Source organism: Bombus huntii, chromosome 1 (assembly GCF_024542735.1).
Source record: "Bombus huntii isolate Logan2020A chromosome 1, iyBomHunt1.1, whole genome shotgun sequence".
NCBI classification, from domain to species: domain Eukaryota; kingdom Metazoa; phylum Arthropoda; class Insecta; order Hymenoptera; family Apidae; genus Bombus; species Bombus huntii.
In genome coordinates, this window is record NC_066238.1 from 24,328,771 (window position 1) to 24,350,275 (window position 21,505).

Consider the following 21,505-nt stretch of genomic DNA (forward strand, 5'->3'; position numbering starts at 1 on the left):
CCTACTTCTTTAAATCATTAGCAACTCTGTCGCATTTTGCTATCATTAAAAAATTTGTAAGACTGAAGATAGAATAAAAGAATCATTGTTGATATGTCTAATATCACAGTTAAATTGAGTGCATTGAAATTTTTATGCATTTAAACAAAAGATGCAAAAATTCAAAGAGCGCAGCAAGTTTATTATTTTAGAACGTACAAATTCTTTCGTTACAGTATAGAATTTCCTCAAATTGTAGAATTTATAATATTATTTGTACGCGTTCTCCTCTGATCTGAGTAAGGAACTTTTAAGATAGAAGAAACTAAAACAAGCAACGAAATGTTTACAACATATGAATATCATCGACCATTGATAAGTAACAAACCAGATAAATAATAGATCAAAAATTACTACTTTTCATTGAATTCTCTTAACTGTAGCCGCAGTAGAGCACCGATATTACGGACACAAATCTTACCCCGTATCTCTTCCACTTTCTCTATTTTTACTTGCAGATCACTAAAAATCAAGGAATTGCCGAGAATTGTCAGCACAGAATCAAATCAATCGATTTGTATCGAGCGAACCGAGAAATGCCCGTTTAATCTCAAACCACACGCTTCGCTATACAGGGTGGTTGGTAACTGGTGGTACAAGCGGAAAGGGGGTGATTCTACGCGAAAAAAGAAGTCGAAAATATAGAATAAACGTCTCGTTATAACGGATCTCACTGTAGATCGTTGTCTCGATGGAAAAATTAAAAAAAAAAAAAAAAAATTCTATTTACCAACCACCAGTTACCAACCACCCTGTATAGTGGTAATGGCTCTGCGTACCCGGTTAAAGAAATGGAATGAAAATAGCAATTTGTTTCGTCTAAATATCTTAAGTACTGTACTCTAAATATTTTACATATTTATATATGTTATACGTAGAGCATTTCACTTTTAAATTCCATAAAGAACTCACAGACATCCTTAGTGTAATTACAAGCGTAATTAGAATGAAAAGCAAGCTTTACAGCCGGAAGCCTTCGATTCCCACGGTAATCCGGCGCGCGCGTTAGCCGCGATTTACCTAGCGCGTAAGGATCGCTGATCGCTCGTTGAGCAATTTTCGGGGTGTTCCACGGTAGAAAGAACGACGGCTATTCCACGGAGAGAGGGTCGGGAAGGTAGAGGGGTGATCATCGGTGTTACACCTTGATGCAAAGGAAGAAAGAGAGACGGAGAAAGGCGCGAGGAGAGTAGTAGTCGCGAACTGTGCCGTGCGAGCCAACACGCTCCAGTCACCGATCGGATGTACGAGAAGCCGGTCGTACAAGAGTATCACAAGTCGAACTCACTTTGCACAAGTGTCTTTTGCCTTTTCGTTCCTAGTGTCTGACCGCGATCTGGACCAGGTGTAACCGTAACATATAAGTGCGTGACGTTCGATCAGTGAAGTGTGTTACGATCCCTTGCGGCGGATCATGTGATGACAAGGAGGAACTGCGACGAGCTACGTCGACCTGGTACGTTCATTCGCGAGTCTTCTGCGACCTCGTCTGCAACCTACGAGCGCACAGTGTTCTGGAACGCGACATTTCGTCGCTAGAATTCAATTTTCCAATTTTAACATTCGAAAAAAAAAGATGCTTTTCCATTAGCTGACAATCCGAAACTTCCAAATGCAGCGACAATTTCCATGTATCTGATGTTGTCGTGTTTTGACGAATCGTTTGACGGGTCGTTCGCCGGATAGTGAGAGATTCTTCTGACGAAGAAATGCTTCGTTTGTGAAGATTGGGCGATTTTATCCGAGGCTGAGTTCGAAGGTGACAGAATCAGAGGTGCGATAGTTAATTTGGTGAAGAAAGAGATTTGATTGGGGGATGATTTGGAGGGTTGTTCTGACAGAGAAAATAGAGTATAATTGTCGCTCACTTTAAAAGAGGAAATTGTAAAACAGAAGAGATTTCTGATCTTTAGGGACGTTTCAAGCCAAGAAATTAGATCGTGTCAACTTTTAGTTCTAACTTTTAGACGGTTTAATGGTAAGAGAGATTCTCATTTATAATTTTCATTTCAACAACTACGTAGACTGTTGAATAATAAAGAAAAAGATGTTGTCTTATTGTGATCTAGTGAATTATATTGAAAAGATTTTGTTAAGCCAGATAATGGGATCGTGTGAAATGTTAATTTCAACAGGCAGTAAGTTTATGGATTATAAATATGATATTTATTATTTTAGTGAACTGTGAAACGAGAAATTTACAGGTTTGAGAAGTTAATGAAGTTATTAATAATTGTCGAATTCTTGTTGAAGTAAACTACTATAAGAAGGTTTAGTGTGTTATTGTATGAAATATAATTTACTGACGAAAATTGTTGTAAGGACATTTTAATGAGCCACTAATAATTAGATTAGATAAAGTTTTGTGAAATTAAGAAACAATAAATACCCTGTGCAATATATTAATTTTGACAGCGTGATAGATTCACAGTAGAAAACATTCGTAAGCCGACATAGAAAGTATTCCATGTTTGAAATGATCTGAAGAAGTTATTCGGCTGTAAGATTTGATTTTGTGATATAATAAATTAATATAAATGTTTAATGAACTGTATCAAGAAAGAAAATGTACAATCGAGTCTTTAGAAAATTGAACTGGGATATCGTTATGATCAAAGGATTTTATTTGATCGAGAGATCCTATAAGATTTCAATTTTCAGATACCTTGTAACTTTGAAGATAAGAGGAATTTATTATATTATTTAGAGAAAGTTTGTCATGAATTTTTATGAAAATAATTTACCTTCAAAATCTTCAAGGGAAGAGATAACACAACCGTAGATAATTGATAAATGTTTAAGCTAAGTAACAAGATCGCGTGAGATATTCGAGATATAGCAGGTTTGCTGATCGAAGAAAGTTTCTTAAATCGAGGAAAGATCTTTATCGAATTTAAAAGACAAGATTTATTGTTGGTGGATCCTCGGTAATGGAAAAGGTAATTTAAGAATAGTGGATTTGGTTCTGGTACAATTTTCCTTATAATTTGGTGAAAGGTCTGTATAAATTATTCTGCGAAAGATACGTATCTATGTATGAATAATTTATTATAGTTCGACAATAAACTACGCGAAATGACTTGAAACATAATTGCTTAGACCATTGGACAATCTTCTTTTTTTCTGCGATAATTTAGTAAAAAATGTGCGTATGCTATTCTTAATTGCGTATGAATCATTTTCTTCAACTTAACAATGAGATTATATGTAAAAATGGTTTGAAGTATAATTTGAACGACTTTTCGTCTAATTAGATGGAAGATCTGTGTAAAATATTTTAGGCTAGATTTACACTTGTACGTAAATCATTTTCTACGCGTGATAAATACTCCTAATAAATTTGCAAAGCCAGTTTCTTTTTCGCACTTTACTGAAAGAGTTACATGAATATGTGAAGGACGATTATAATGAAAATCTTACTCTTTCAATGAAAATTTCCGTTCAACCTTTTCATTAAATTTCATTTCAATGTTACCCCTAAATTTCGAACTCCTGTGAAAGTTATGTTTGAATTGATATCTATCTCCATTACATTTTTCGAAGTTAAATAATAATATGTTGGAATATATATTTCATCGTGCAAAATTTATTTATTTTTTAAGACGATAATATACTAAACTACATATTTTATCACGCAACATTTACTTACTTCTTAAAACATTAAAATGGGGAATACAGGTTGTCGAATAAAAAATTTGTTTTCTCCCTTTGAATTAATACAAAAATTCAAAGATGAATACAAAAATATTCTACTGCTTAAAGGTATCTTACAAACTTTTAATCAAACATTGTAATTGCTAAAATTGTTACAACGGATCGATCATTCCCAAAAATTATAAAACTCAATCTATAATCTCAACTAAGTGGCTAATAAGTTATTATAGTGGTTGATGCGACTGTAAAGAATCAATGAAAAAGTTGCAACAACCTAATTTAGGAAAAGCAATAAAATAACGTAACAATTTTCAAATTCATGTAACTCAATGCAAAAATACTAATCAGAGTTATAAAATAATTTATATCAATTTAATGTTGTATTACAAACACTCCCATATACAGGGTGGTTGGTAACTGGCGGTACAAGCGGAAAGGGGGTGATTCTACGCGAAAAAAGAAGTCGAAAATATAGAATAAAATTTTTTTTTTTTAATTTTTCCATCGAGACAACGATCTACAGTGAGATTCGTTATAACGTACCGCACGCGTACCGAGCGAAAATTCAAAGTCGATTTTCTCGAAAACAAAGCCTCGAACGAAAAATTGTTATTCTATATTTTCGATTTCTTTTTTCACATAGAATCACCCCTTTTCCGCTTGCACCACCAGTTACCTGCCATCCTGTATATTATAAACAATTCTAATCCTCTGTGCAGAAAACATTCGAAACTTGTAGGCACCTGTTATGAGCATAGTATGTATGTTGTGCGAAACATTATGAAATTTCATTAGCACTGTTATGAAACTCGACTATCATGACCATATTGGTAGAGTTTAAAACAATTCTGGGAATATACGTATACGTGTACATAGAAATGACAAGATATTTAGTACAAGTACGATATTATATCTCGCAGAGAGCACAAAACTATTTATTCTATTATAATGCTTAATTACTTTTGTACGCTTAAGATGGCTAATTGTTATACTAAATATATGCTTCAATATGCGTAAATATCTTGTAACTTGCTTATACGCGTTTTCAGACTGCTTTCTTCTAGTCGTATCTCAGTATCTTATTGCAGTCTTAATAAAATTTCAAAGTGTCTTATATAAGACACGCGATATGGACGTAAATTGTATATTGTAATTGTAATTGTATATAGACGTACCATTGCATATTATTATCACAGATCGACCAAAGTATCCCGACACTTGTAACTTGTATAAGCTAATTTTAATATACAATGGGAAACTTCCTTTTTTGTTTCGATTTCAATTTCTCTTTGTCAGAGCCTCGATCCAATCTCATCAAATATTCCACTGCATTCCGTGCAAATAATTACACCGCAATTACATACGAGTATTCCGCATTCAAATTAATGCAACGACTCAATCCAATAGTGGATTGTGCCATCCGTCAGCATAAGGCAAAACAAGCGCATAGCTAACAATGTACATAACTGTAAAACTGTGCGTTTACGTGTGAAAGTTCTTGTTCGCGTCGTCCGATGATATTATGGCCACAAACAGGTGAAAAACCACTACTCTGTTGACCGATTCATATCCCACCGCTTGTAACAATTGCACCATTTAGCAGCGAGGCCTCTGTTGCGTGCTTGTTCGCAACTCATCGTGCTTGCGCCGAGGATCCTTTTCCGGTCAGAAATTTACCGTACACGCCGCCGCCGGTTTCGTCTACCGTGAAATATCCATCGTGGAACAACGTCGTTCAACGACGCAACGTTTTCTAAAATTTTACGAATGAATTTACGCGCGTATTATGCCAAAAGCGTTAAGTAGGTTGGAAACAGTTAATTGGTTAATTAATCACGTGAAATACGGAAGTATGGTTGTGGGCGAATTGTGTGAATAGAGAATATTTAAATGTTACCTGGTTGATAGTAAAATTAGTTTGTAAGAGAGAGTTGTTCGACGGATACGGGCCACGTAAATTGTTCGCTTTTGTTATTGAATATCAGACATTTAACAGCAAATGCGTGAAATAAAATAAGAGCACGATAATTGAATAGATAAAGGAGTAGTGAACATTGATATAAACACAACAGAAATTGCATCTTGCGTTTCGTCCTGTATATATGTTCAAAAGTTCGATATTATTACTAGTCGTATTTTATTGTTCCTAAATATCAATTAACAACGAGATTCTCAAAATCATACGCAAACTATTTTATTAAGTACAAAATAAATTCAGAACTCGAAAAACTACAAAGATACAACATATTAAGATAGTATACTATATATTGTGTATATATATATATATATAAAATTTTTATTTTAATGCAAGCTTTAATATATTAACAACAACTGCTATAGTAATACATCTTGTCACGACTGATGAAAATTCTTTCCAAACAAAAATTAAAACTGTCATATCATGTACAGTAAAGTGCAATATTGTTAAAATTTTCGAATAATTTTCGTTAATAATCATTAATTAAATTCATCTTCTTTTTCTCCTTCTCCCACGTCTACGTTTTACGTTGCATCGACTGTGAGTTTATTAGTCAAACTAGTAACGATGTTGTATATATTTGTTTCCTCAAAGTAGCGTATTGTATTCGTTATGAAATTTCTTGGATATTTTATCAAATTTCGTCATTCTTTATTACTATGCAGATAAAATAGAGGAAAAAGTGAAAAAATAATATTTCAAATAGACTGGGATTAGTAAAATCGTATTTTCAAGACTCGAATAAATAAGTTGCAAAATCGTACACGTAATCCATTTACATGGAAACCGATAAATTGAATAAAAAAATGTTTTATAATTCTAATTTCATCTCTTCTTTCGTCTATGGAAGAAGGTCGAATTCATGTTACTTCAAGGTCGCTGCACATGACGAAGTATAGAATTTTTCCGGGTTGATCGTCTTAACTGTACTTGATTTACAGACATTGAGCACTGCGTGGTATTTTTCTTAGCCAACAAACGTAAGAGGATCGATTTACGATGCGTTTCAGGTAACAGCGACGCCGAGTTTATTGAGCTATCGCCAGAGACGATGTTGAAAAACGAAAGGACGCGTTCCATTGCGTTTTATTAAGTAATATCACGCAATATCGTTGTTTCGCTTGCCGAGAAAGTTTTTCAGCTTGTCTCAATTATTCTTTATCTCTCTTTTATTAAAATACGAGCCATAGTTAGCACTATTATTGCCTTTGAATTTTTATATTTGATTTCTGTGCCCCATCTCACGCTTTCAGTTTGACAAAACAAGAAGACGTTTAACACTAACATTATCAGTGCCCGGTCAAACCGATCTCAAAGTTTAATTTAAAATTGCACGTTCATTGTTATTTCTTTTGTTCATTTAACTTTGTGTAAATTCTTATATTAAGAAAAATTGAGAAACCGATGAATCAGATAACGTAAGAATTTACATAAAGTTAGATGGACAAAAGAAATAACAATGAACGTACAATTTTAGATTAAACATTGAATATTGGTAATGTTAGTGTTAATGTTGTAAACAAATTTGTAACAAAAATTTGTAATGAAAAATCGTGGCGATTATTTTATTTTTTCTTTAACCTTGTAAATATCTAACGAAATACGATTGGTTTAAAAATGATTCAATTACATTATAATTTGTATTGATAGCAATGATCATGATAATGATAACAGTGACTGCATTGACATTCCATCGACTGCAAGATTATTAGCGACTAATTTAGGTTGAACAATATATATTTATTAAATGATAATATTATCACATTAATTGTTAAAATCAGTTATTTTTATTGCAATAAAACTTACTACCTGGTACGATCTTCGATCATTAATTGTACACTCGGTTTTAAATTTAAACAGTACATTACTTGTATGTGAACACAATATATTAGTTTTAATAAATTTATATTAATTTGTATTTATATTAATTACTAATTTATATTATATTCTTATGTATATATCTTATCTTAGTTTTTAAAACTCTTAGACTTTAGTCTTGTACTTTTAAATATATGTAATATGTTTCTTATATTATTTTGTATATCTTATAATGTCTTATCTTACTCTTGTAATTCTTTAAGTTTTCCTTAAGCAGGACAATTATGATTCTAAAAATATTTCTACTTTTTTGAGCAAAAGGCATTGAACTTCACACGTACTTGGCTTTATAATGATAGCACAAATAACAAAATATGAAAGTAAAAATAATGGAAATAATACATTATCAAAGTAAATAAAACAAATATATCCTTTGTTAGAAATGAGATTAGGAGATCGTTTAAAAAAATGTTGTGTTTGTATAATAAAATAAAATGATTCGCAATTGTTAATTCATTCATGGATAAGTTATTTTAATTGACTTAAATGTTGAGAATGTTTGCATGCAAGTTAAAGATGAAATAGAAATATTTGAATAACTTTTTTTTTTACAACTAAATACGAAAATAGCTCTGATTATTACCAGCGAATACAAAGATGGAAAAAATCTATCTAATGTATCAAAAATAAAATTGGAATATCGGAGAAAAAAATTTTTTTCTCCACTATATATGATTCTAGAATCATCTACTTTGCAGCAGTTATTCCGTTGAAACATGAATTATTAATTTTATAAACAGCGAGTTAATAGTGCAAGAGAAATATCTGAAAGATCTCTGAAGTTCTAATTAAGTTCTATTAAAGTTCTAATAAAAAAGACACAGAAAAATTTATATTTCAAAACTAAATTTTAAAAAAGAGGCAAAACAATTAGATATTTCAAATTAGACTAAAAAGATTGGGCTAGTATGAGTAATTTAATTTATATTATTAATCGAACGATTATCTAATTCGATATGATAAAGCTGTATTCCTGTTTAGATATTCTTCGTGTGTATATGTATATATAACTAATTCCATTGTTCCAGATTTACGAGAATTATCGATTCTAGAATTAACAAATTCTTGGAATGAAATTATTATAGTTGTTTTAATGAACTGTGCATCAAAAAATTGCTTAGATAAACTAGAGGACGTTTCTAGCAGCTGCCACGATACTTTTCTTCGTATAGGAAAATTAACCGAATATTTTGGCTATTCTAATAATAAGATTTTATTTCTATAAATCTTCTTAACATTGAATATACGTGGTATATAACAAATTTACTCTTCCGTAATATATCGTTAATTGACAATAGGATAAAATTTAATAAGCGATATTAATTCGTCAAATCCAAACTTCAAATAAAAGATATTTTATATGCAGCAACTTAATATTTTATATTAACGTTCCTTTTAAATAGCAACTTAATGAAAATGCATTTACCATGTTTTCTTTTATTTCGTTGTACACTCTATATATTTTGTTCTTATAATTTTCTGTATACGAGATCATTTGTCGTTGCTGATGGAAACTAAGTTGATTTCACTATCTCGTTCTTTGCTGTTTTATACTGAAAGTATATTTCAATAAAATACTACGCCATGATATAACTAACCCTCGGTAGAAATCGAACGTTCCTCTTACCGCAACTTCGATACTGTTGAATGATTATCAACACAGTTGTTGCTTGCTTAATTTACAGATCATTGGGATTCAACGGAGTGTGTTAACCGGATCAGCAAACTCGGCGTCTATTGACCTTTACCTGATCGCACGATACAAAGTGTCGCTTCGAAGCAAAACCAATCAGAAAAAGCGACGCTTCCTCCCAAAAATGTTATTTTAATCCTAACTCTTATACAATTTATAATAAATGATTATTAAAATAAAACTAACAAGAGAAATATAGTAGCTGTTCCTAGATTGTTTTAAACAAATATACGAGATATAAAAGATCAAATAAAATACGAATATTTTATACAAGGCACAAAGAAAAATAATAGAAGAAAGAAAAAGAGAAAAAGAGAGAGTTAAATAAAAAAGGAAGCTCATGAGAGACAAGAGCAAATAACTAAACGTTCCTGGAACGCTGCATGGTAAAGAAACAGGAAGGAACAGGTGTGTATAGTGATGCATTAAAACGCCTCTAACGGGAGAAAGAAGAAGAAGCATGGAGAACGCGACGATTGCGCTTGATTCGACGGTCAGAAGTCAGGATTCGAGTAATTCGAAGGACTCGAAGGAGTCGTGCGCATCGGATTTGAAGCCGGAGAGTTGTTTGGAGTCGAAGCACTCGAAGGAGATCCTTATCTCTGAGAAACAGCAACGACAACAACAACCACGAACACAGCAACATCCGGATGATCGACAGAAACTGAGGAGTACGGAGCCTAAAGATGATTCGAATCTTCTGATGTTCACTTCTTGCGGACAGTTGTTACTTGGTAAGTCTATCTTTGACACATTTATGAATAATTATTTCAAAAATTATTTCATATTTCATATATGAAATAATGTAATAATATAAAAAAATATTCGCACACCTATAGACACGTTTAAGAATATGTGTGTGTTATATACTATACTTATACGTGCTATACGAAACATTTTGAATTTTTAATTAGTATTGGCTATAAATGGCAGACTCGCTTGTCATGATTATATTCGTAAAATTTGAAACAAATCTGGAAATATATACAGAGTGGTGGTACAAGCGGAAAGGGGGTGATTCTACGCGAAAAAAGAAGTCGAAAATATAGAATAACAATTTTTCGTTTGAGGCTTTGTTTTCGAGATAATCGACTTTGAATTTGCACTCGGTACGCGTGCACTTTATCACGTCTCGTTATAATGGATCTCACTGTAGATCGTTGTCTCGATGGAAAAATTAAAAAAAAAATTGTTATTTTATATTTTCGACTTCTTTTTTCGCGTAGAATCACCCCCTTTCCGCTTGTACCACCAGTTACCAACCACCCTGTATATGTGACAATTAAATGATATTTTTTAATATGTTGCCAAGGTCATCACCTTGCGTAGTTTTGTAAAGGTTTCATATAGTTGCGGGTCACCGCTTATTAAAAAGTTATTATCAAAAAGAGTTTGTTTTAAACTTATTTGGTATTTTGATATTGTAGTATGTGTAGATGTCTATGTGAAGGGGACGTTGGTACGTGAGGTTTTTATTATTTTATTATTTAGAATAATAAATTGATATACAGCCGTATACGTGAGTCGTTAGTACAAAGTATAAATCGCAGAATAAAATCGCGGAATAAATACTCGTAAATGCTCGTCGCGTAACTCGGTAGACACTCGAAGATATTGTAGGTACTGTTAGATACTCGTGATACTCGCAGATACTCAGAGATACTGTGTAGGTATTGTACGATACTGTGTGATATTGTGTGATACTGTGTGTCGTTTTATACTGGTCGGGGAGAAGTCGGAAAATTTGAATTCGTCTTGATTCGACGGTTGCACGTAGCGGTGACATTGTTTTGCCCACAGTTTGTTTATCATTACATTTCTGCATCAAGGCTGAGTCAATGTCTTGAGGCAAAATAACAGCATGAGTCGCTCTCGACTCGCGTCGTCCTTTGACTCCTGTGCCACTACATATCAATAAGTAAAAGGATAGACTCAAAAAATGTCTAATCTGACCCGACCCAAATCTAATTTTAAGTTAATTCGAAATGAGTTTAAGTTAGATCTGGGTCAAATCTAGATTACCTGGGTTACCTGGGAAAAAAGGTCTCGGTTATTCACGCTCTATTAAATATAAATGGTATGAGGAAAATTACGTACTTTTGTGTAAACTTTTTTTAATAATAACCTTTTAATGATTAACAGTCCCCATCTTAACAACATATCAAAACGTTATCGACATCGGAAGTCGCTTCCTGTTTGTGAATACCCAAGTTATAGTTCACAGAGACCACAAAAGTATTTAAACGTTCAATAACATTATCCATTATATTAATAAGCGTCAATATTCAGCGGGATCATATTTAATACTTGCTTAAGATAGTTTCATGTTGTATACTAAGTTTTTACTAAATGCATGTTCACGATAAATATCTTGTAACTCCTATGTACATTTCTAGATTGGTTTCAAATTTATTCGATATAATACTGTTAGTGGCATCTTATAATGTTAATGACTTTCAACATACAATATGAACATAACAGTTTGCGATAAGTGTTCAAATACTTTCGTGAAAGCGTATAATTATTCTGGATAAGGTACTAATGTATTATAAACGTAGTTTTACTTTTAGACATTTATTAGTATATCAATGTTTATTTGAAGAGTATGATAAATTTGCAGAAGGCACACTTTTGTCATTGATATCAGAAAGTAACTTCTGGAATTATTGAATTCTGTGATAAGAAAATAGATTGATTGATAAGAAAATATATAATTAGTATCGTATCAAATTGATATTATTTATTATGATATTTTCTGATTATTACTCGAAACAATAGCCTGAAAGCTGTTCTATAACAATCTATAAAATCTCCAAGGTACAAGAAATGTATCTTTAAATCCTATATTGTAACAAGGAACAGAAATAAAACTCGTTATAGTATATACAACTAATTCAATTACATATAAGCATTTCTATACGATATATTATACAGGGTGGTTGGTAACTGATGGTACAAGCGGAAAGGGGGTGATTCTACGCGAAAAAAGAAGTCGAAAATATAGAATAAAAATTTTTTTTTTTAATTTTTGCATCGAGACAACGATCTACAGTGAGATCCGTTATAACGAGACGCGATAAAGTGCACGCGTACCGAGCGAAAATTCAAAGTCGATTTTCTCGAAAACAAAGCCTCAAACGAAAAATTTTTATTCTCTATTTTCGACTTCTTTTTTCGCGTAGAATCACCCCCTTTCCGCTTGTACCACCAGTTACCAACTACCCTGTATATTTTATACACAATATGTAATATAAAAATTGATATATTGTATATATTATATACTTTATGCAAAGCAATTTTTAAAATGATACCAGTATACGTACGGTAAAAATTTTTTCCAAAGGATTGTGCAACGTAAGTGACATACGAATAAGATATTGGAGACAAATAATTAAATGACGTGTGTATAGCAAGGAGAAGTAAACATACTTGAGAGGCGTATTTGATATCCAATAGAATCTACGTTTGAATATAATTTTTTATACGTGTATTACTTTGATAATTATTCCAAGACTTCTTAAATTAATAATAAAATTAAATAGATAATAAATTTAATAAACATGTTATTCAGTACTGTTAGATTATCGTTAAAGAGAAGCTGCATACTTTCTACAAAAATGTTAAATTTCCTTCGCTGTATTATATGCAAATTTTACATTAGAAAACCAAATATTTAATTTTATCAGCAATAAAGTGGTAGCTTTTTCTTTTATCAACAGCTCTATCTCAAGTTCTCAAATAAATTTCTGCAATTATAGCCATTTAGACAAGATAATATTGCTTAGAAAGTTAATTAGACGTTTGTAAATAATGTTAACATCAAAATTTATTAAGAAACGAATAATTAATTCAATATTACATACAGTATATTATAAAATAAAATACAATCAGTAATTTTTTCTAACAAATCTAATTTTCAACATAGACACATTATTTGTGTATTATTTACATACCTGGATAATAACAAGATAACTTTGATAGTCGAAAATCGATTAAAATCTAAATGACTGGAAGAACCTGTTTCATCGGATTAAATCCAATTATGTAATAACATTATAAATTCACAGCAAACGTGTTTGCCAGCCGTTTCAATATCAACAAATAGCGAATTCCAGATTAATTAAACGTGATCCTTAATCAGTTATTTAATTTCATGTAAATACACATATAAGTACAGGTTCATTTGTTGCTCATCATCCTTGATGATATAATAATCCATATTGATTGCTACGAAATGAGGAAAAAAGATATCTCGATCGAAAAGTCGGAATATTTTAATGACTGAAATGCAAATAGAGAAAGAGAGAGGGAAGGGAAGAGAGAAAGAGAATCAAAAACAAAATTATAGAAATACAGTACAAAATACAGTTATAAAATTAGTTTAACACGTACTCTACTTAATTTTTAGTTTAATGATACATATTTATATCACTCAATTAGGGAATTATTTGCTGGAAAATCTAGTTCTCAAAATCGTTCGTATCACAGAAATTACACCAGAAATGCTGAAACGTACTAAATATGCTATTTTTTTTACAATTAATACTTTATTTTGCAAATATCAAACACGGTAATTATTTTAAGTAGTTTTTCTTTATTAGGAGGAATATTTCAAAATGTCTTTTAATCAGATTAATTAATTTTTGAAGTTTCAAATGTTAATACAATCAGCCTGTGGGAAAAATGAATAAATAATTTATAAAAAGAACGAAGTAATCTTCATACGTGTGGATAATTTTTAACAAGCAATTTTTGCATTAATTTTTATTCGTCAGCAGCATTTATTCTCTTAATAATTATTGTTACAAACAGATATTACAATATTTATTTCTTCCTTATGTAATTCTGTACTTATTTAAATAATAATGTAATAAAGAAGATAATAACAATGTGACCTGTAGTTTATTTAAATATGAACAATTTATTACATACAATCGCAAAAGATTCATATTTTTATCAAGTCTAGGACTTTGTTTATCCGAATTGATCACAATATGCTGTCGAATCGAATTTTTCAGAAATATTTTTTATCCCATATATTTCATCATTTTTTCTTATTTTAAATAATAGGCAGAAGGTCATTTAGTTTGAACTGTTTTATAAATATTAGTATTAAAGAGCACCAAAGCTTTTGAATACGAATGTAATCATTTCTTTAACATTCTGTTCTTGTTTTTCAATTTTTCTTGCAAGAGCCCATCTTTAAATTTTTGAATCCTTGATGTTCTGATCATTGAGTCCGCAATAGCATTAGAAAACATTTACTTTTTGAAATTATCATATAGTACATAAACAAGCAAGTCGAACATATTATGATGCGGTTTCCACTTTCGCGTAGTATCTTGATTGGTTTGGATTTCTATACATGAAAAATACACGAATTTCCATTGACCGGCCGAGCATACATTTCTCCAAACTGCATAGAAATCGGCGTAAAAGTGAAAACATTTCACTTAGAAAGTCATACTTGTGTAACTCTTTCCGCGGGTTTGCAAACCGTAGAGAATTGCAGCGCTGCAATTCATTGTTATTCGATGTTCTCTGGCGACACTCTAATGAATACAATTATTTCAATGTTCATGTGTACTCTGTTATTTGTATAGAGGACAAAAGTGAATTTCGTTGTAGAAAAAGAGAGTCCTTAAACCAATTTCATATATTTTAAGAAGACACTCATTTTATCTTTCACATTGTGAATCATAATTGTTTTAAGAATGTTTCAAAAAGCTGATTACTATGTTTTAGAAGGATCAAGTTCTAAAATGAAAATAAACGAACAGAACCATTTATATGTATAATTCTTTGCAATCAAAGGTTTCCTAAACTTTTCAAATATCGTAATAATATAGATTGCTTTCTAATTTTGAAGATTATGTTTAAAATTTTACACATTTAAAAAATTAAAGAAAAATTTTTTTCTTTAATTTACCTTTAAAATCAGGGTATCTCATATACTTGTACGTGTTTTTTAATTGGTGCCTTAAACTTATGTAATTGTAATCTTATATAACCTTGTATATGATTTACATTTATACAGGGTGGTTGGTAACTGGTGGTACAAGCGGAAAGGGGGTGATTCTACGCGAAAAAAGAAGTCGAAAATATAGAATACAAATTTTTCGTTTAAGGCTTTGTTTTCGAGAAAATCGACTTTGAATTTTCGCTCGGTACGCGTGCTCTTTATCACGTCTCGTTATAACGGATCTCACTGTAGATCGTTGTCTCAATGGAAAAATTAAAAAAAAAAAAGTTTATTCTATATCTTCTTTTTTCGCGTAGAATCCCCCCTTTCTGCTTGTACCACCAATTACCAACCACCCTGTATAACCCTGTATAGGATTTACATTTGTATATTATACTTATATATTATAATATTTGTATATTAAAACTTAATTGTTATCATCGAAAAACACATTATAATATAAATCGACTTTAATGTTTCTCAGGTGTAGTCCTCGTAGTATTCGGTATCCTGGTGCTGGTTCATGGCGCTGCGTTGGGCGGTTCCGGTGCAGGATTGTGGGCAGGTGTGGGTGCCCTTGTCGCAGGAGCGTTGGGTGTTGTCGCGACGCTTGCAACATCGTCGAGCAAGACAAATTCCAGCTTTTCCACGGCTCACCTTGCAGCGAGCCTCGTTGCCCTTGCCCTTTCGAATATGGCTGCAATTACGGCCTTGACTGCTATCGTCAGAGACTCACAGAGGACACCGGAAGTGACCTTGCTCACTGTTCCGGTACGTATTGTCTGTACTTTCACCGGTACCCTCCTTTCCTATTTCTTTTTCTCTGCTCAACATTACCGTATTATTGTTAATTACTATTTTTCTACCTTACTTTTGTTCTCTTTTCCTTCAGTTAAATTCTTAATTATTTAATAATCCATGAAATTATTTATATAGTAAATAACAAGTATTGAAGTAATTATCGAATAAATGTTGGAGAGGACATACATATTTTTATTGAAAACTTTCAACAATTGTGCTGAACTATAGATGATATAATTATAATAATATTTTGTATTATGATTTGAATTATAAGATAACATTCATTGAATATATATCATTTAAGCCAAATCTCACATTATTGCCAGGACAATGCAAAATTAAATTTCATCCAGATAAAAGTTGTATATGTTTAAAAATCCTTTTTCATTAAATTAAAATTTTGTCTATCAAAATAGCTTCACCTTAGATAAAGCATTCGATGCTTTATTATATGAATTAATTGTTTTTTTTTTAAATATTACGAATATTAAAAAATTACCTAAAATTAATATCGAAAATGTATTATTATTTATTACTTATTAATAATAAGCTATTATTGTCTCCAGCAGAAGAATTTTATCGAGCTATAAATTCTGGTTCTTACAAAACAGTATTTTATTCCATCTCTTTCAGTCAGTTCCCACTTTATTTATACTATAATAATTTGGGTTTATTTCAAACATAATATATACATACTTTAAAAAAATATCGTTAATATTAAAAAATTAATTGACATCACATCTCTATTCGTGGAGATGATTCCGATTCGTTATAGAACATTTATACTTGTATTATATTACTCGCAATCTCTATGCAGAGTCCGGTTTTATGCAAAAGTTAAAAGAAAATGTAGAATAAAATTTTTTCATCCGAGGCTCAGTTTTCGAGAAACTCGAGTCTCAAAAACTGTCTTGTATTCGCTCGTATATGTATATTATTCGGCTGGGCTCTGTATATATTTCCAGATCTCTTGCAAACTATACCAACACGATCACGAGAGTCCAGTCTCATAACAGTATTAACAAATTTTCAAAATGTTTCCTATAACACACATACCATGTACATCTTTTCATGAAAGGTATCTACAAGTGATCAGATACTTTTATAATCCTGTGTACATTTTCAAGTACCTATACTAATGTAATGCTTACATTACATACATTTACAAATAGGTAAAACATTATCTAATTAATAAATTCTTCTTAGTCGTAAATTAGCACAGCTTATCAAATTGGTGATTAACAGTACATGTTAGTAATTTCCACCTTACTGCGCCAAGAAATTGGAATTTTTCAAGCTAATAAGTAAGCGGAAATGGATAATTATGTTCCCATTTCACTGGTTTACACGCGACCATCTTTCATGTAACATATCGCATCTTCAGTGATAACATTTCAACTCCGCCAGTTGCATTAGCAATCGCCGTAGATATATATTATAACGCGAAGGTATCAATTACGATTAATCATTAGCGAAGCGATAAGCATAATTCAATGCCCGAGGGAGATTCTGTTGGCGCGTGCCTATTGCGCGAAGCTACTAAGAAGTTAACGGTGACTTCATCAGCAAATTATTACCGTGATGTCGTTGAATACTGCTCTATGAACGAGAAGCAGGTTTCGTAAGGATCGATAAAAATTTCTCACGTCGATAGAGAAGCCTGTGTAAAGGTTAACACACGATACATCATCTTACTTTATACTTTCTTTTCTTCTATTTTCTATTGAAGTATACTACCAGTCGTAATTATTATATTAGAACGACCTGGATAGTTGATGGACATTTTTTAAGAACCTGCTGGCAAAAGGATCAGTAAAACGAAATGGTGAATTGAGTTTTGGTTCTAGTCTGTAATATCAGCTATGTTTCAATTGATAATTATAACGGCTCTTAAAGAACTTTGTTCTTGTTATATTTACAAAGGAGATAAAAATTTATTCTTCTTTTCTTGCAGCAAAGTAGAACTGTATTATGAAATTTGGTAGAATCCGTTTTTAAAATATGCGAATTTTATGTGAAGAATATAGAAAAAAAAAAAAAATACGGTAAGTCACATTTTCCATTTGGTACAGGCAGTTCTAAAGTTGTAGAGCTCAATACGTTGTCAATTGGTCTCACGTTGCCAAGATTGTTGTTTTACTTAATTTTAAAAGTACATCCATTTCTCTACCCTTTTTATGATTTTAAAAAATATTGCTCATCATATTTAAATTACAAATACCTTAATAATTGTATCTTTAGCTTCTAAAGAACTCTCATCAATTATATCTTTGAATCTGTATAACAGATTCGTCGCACGTTTAGCTGTTTTATTTTAAAACATTTCCCTTTAGTCTTAATATGACATTCAAATTAAAAACAGTCGACAAACATGTACTTATCATGTTTTCTCCTATGATTTTCATACACTGAATCTTATACTGAATTTTATTAACTTTCTCTTACTTAATAAATTTTATATGTACAATAATCCAACTATGTAACTTGAAATTACATAAATTATAGAGCTGTAGACACCTTTTCTGATTGATATTCGAATATGAATTTCGATATGAATTTAAGACCCATACAATTTCTACGTTAAAATAACATTCATAGTATATGTTAACAATCGCAAGGAATCTTTACTTAGCTTTTACTATAGAAATGAAGGAAAGTATAAAATGTGGTATAAAATAAAGTATTGTTTGAAATAATTATGAACGGTACTGTATATGAGATACATGGTTGTATAAGTTACATATAAGTTGATAAAGTTTATTATAGCAATATAGTATAATGTCTGTATCAGATTTGGACAAATTTTATTTAGAATAAAAATAGAGAATAACAATTTCAAATAATGAGTTATTTCAGTCATCTAATTTGTTATTTTATATATTTTTTTATATAATTTATGATGTTTGTATTATTATAAGAAATTATTTAGTAGAAATAACTTTGTTTTATGTGGAAATCGAATAAAATCATTTTGAAGTATAATATATTTTATCTCGATTCATTTATCTTTCAAATAATACAATATGAAATTTTACACACTATATTCTGGATATTTTTGAGTTATAAATAATAGAACCAAATTATTTTAAAACGTAGCACCATTTATTAAACAACGTAATCATCTGAAAGTTGTATTTTATTTTCTATTTTATTGGAAATCAAAGAATATCTTATTAAAAATAAAACGTTTTAAAAAATTTTATAGAAAATGAAGGGGTACAAGATATGGATATGTGTTTTGTTCATTTCAATTCAAAAGACTGAAGAAACTCCTGTATAATAGTATCGAAAATCGTATGAGAAATTATTTTCAGATAAAAAATAAAACAAAAAATGCATTTCGTTTAATAATCAAATAACGAAATAATTGTACAAATAAACTAACGCATCATTACAAAATAACTTCAAAAAGCAAATGAAAGAATGACCAAAGATCTAATGGAATAAATCAAAGATAAATTAATATTTAATTAATCATCTTTTTAATATTTTATTCAAATAATACCCAACTCTGATAACTCTGGTAACCTAACATAAGAAAATAAAGATTAATGATTGATTAAATTAATTGTAAATCTGTCTCACAGGAAAATAGAAAAGCCAGAAAACGTTATATTGTACAAGCCGACATCAAAAAGATACGAAGATCTACTTTTAAGGCACGCGATGCCTCGTTCTACGAAGAGTCGCGAAAAAAATCGATTTTGACGATCTTAAAACGATACTTTCTCATTTAAAGCATACCGTCAGTATCGTCTATAGTTTAATAGTTTACTTTGTCGCTATTTAAAGAAACTTACTAGGAATTTTTTAAAGGTACCATAGAGGTATAAAGCATTTCATTTTTTATGGGTTTTGAAGGCCTAAAGATGTGGAAATTATAAAAATTTCATTAAATGAACAAAACACGTATCCATATCTTGTATCCCTTCATTTTCTATAAAATTTTTTAAAACGTTTTATTTTTAATAAGATATTCTTTCGTTTCTAGTAAAATAGAAAATAAAATAGAACTTTTAGATGATTACGTTGTTTAATAAGTAAATTAATTTTGCGGCTATGTAATTTTATATACTTCGTATTGAAATACGAATCGTGTAAACTATGAATTCTGCGTCTCGGAGATGCATAACATTATGGATGAAAATGAGACGTGGACTTTCTTATTTTACGCTTCGTTTCGTTTTAATAAAGGAGACATATCTTCATGTGCATGTTACATCCGTAAATTCTGCTTTATGATACTCAATTTTATGAATATGAATGTAGTAACAGTTTTACGCGTACGTAACACGTAACTGTAGAACGTGTATACGTGAAAAAATAATTTTCATTATTTAAAATTTTATTACTTCTAATCAGAAAAATCATAATTATTAACAGTTTCGTAGCCATAATTCGACCCCCTAAATAATAATATTATAGGCACCTCGTAATTAATATATTATATAACACAACTTACGGAATTAATTGGAATGATTAATTTTGCCCTTTAAAAATGTTGAAACGTGGAATTCATACAAGTCGTGTATGGTCATATTACTTTCTCATTTTTATAATTTCTTCGTTACTTTGTTATTTATAAAATTTCAAAAACTTATCTCACAAGATAGTTATCTATCGATCATAACACTAAAGTATCTTCGTACAATGTATAGATAATTATAGATAAAGCATAATTCCAGAAAAATGGATCTGAAGAAATGTCACTTCAGAGCTGTACTCAAAAATTGTTGATCGATGGCATAGAAAAATTCTTAAAATGAAAACAGAAAGGGACTAACATAGCAAACGTTATATTATATTTAATACTTAAGCTTGTAGTGCAATGACAATCGTTGATCGATTGGTATACTAATTAGTAACCAACGTCGGTGGCCGAAATTCGTGTCCGATCGTTTTCTCATTCATCGGTCGGGTCGACGGGTTTCGGCGTCGCAAACCAACCAGAACAGGGCTTGAAACCGTTGGAACCGTTTGATCGCCGGAGAAAGTTTCCAATGCCAAGGCTAAAACGCGGTCAGGGCACACGCCATCGTGAAATTTCACAAAATTGCTTCGCCTCTAGACCCGATGGAACGCGCCTCTTCCGGTCAATGATCTATTGCGAAATACATTTTTCGAGATGCAGCAACCTGGATTTTAAAGGATTGCGCGAGGCAATCGATGGATCAGAACTGTACTGTTTCAAAGATTAACAAATCGTTATAGTGTAATAGGAATCTAAAGAAGCTTCGTGAAAGTTTCGTATTTTAAATAGTTTCGTATTTTCCAATGTGCATATCGGTATATCTTTTCCTGTTTCTTTCAAGAATTTGATGCAGTTTATATGTGAAAACTACAGGCAAAAAGCGTGATATTTTATTGTGAGAAAGAATTGTTTATTTTTAGAAGGTTGAACGATGGAAAGAAATGGTAATGAGAAAAATATCGAGGAAATTCCTGGAATTAAATTGGCTGAAAAGATATATGAAGGCCTGAGATGAAAACCACGATAATC

General features: G+C 31.0%; 1 protein-coding gene across 3 annotated transcripts in view; it reads left to right on the forward strand.

Annotated features, from left to right (window-relative positions):
• The first annotated feature begins 1,188 nt into the window (after window positions 1-1,188).
• The window catches only part of LOC126866567 (uncharacterized), a 32,671-nt gene continuing 12,354 nt past the window's right edge, over window positions 1,189-21,505 (forward strand). Inside the window, exons 1-3 of one of the 3 annotated variants that reach the window (XM_050620355.1) lie at window positions 1,189-1,495; window positions 9,235-9,976; window positions 15,689-15,975. In XM_050620355.1, coding sequence (XP_050476312.1) covers window positions 9,703-9,976; window positions 15,689-15,975 — 561 coding nt within the window. In that variant the 5' untranslated portion in view covers window positions 1,189-1,495; window positions 9,235-9,702. The remainder of the gene's footprint in view (window positions 1,496-9,234; window positions 9,977-15,688; window positions 15,976-21,505) is intronic. The other 2 variants (XM_050620338.1, XM_050620348.1) reach the window with 2 other exon arrangements.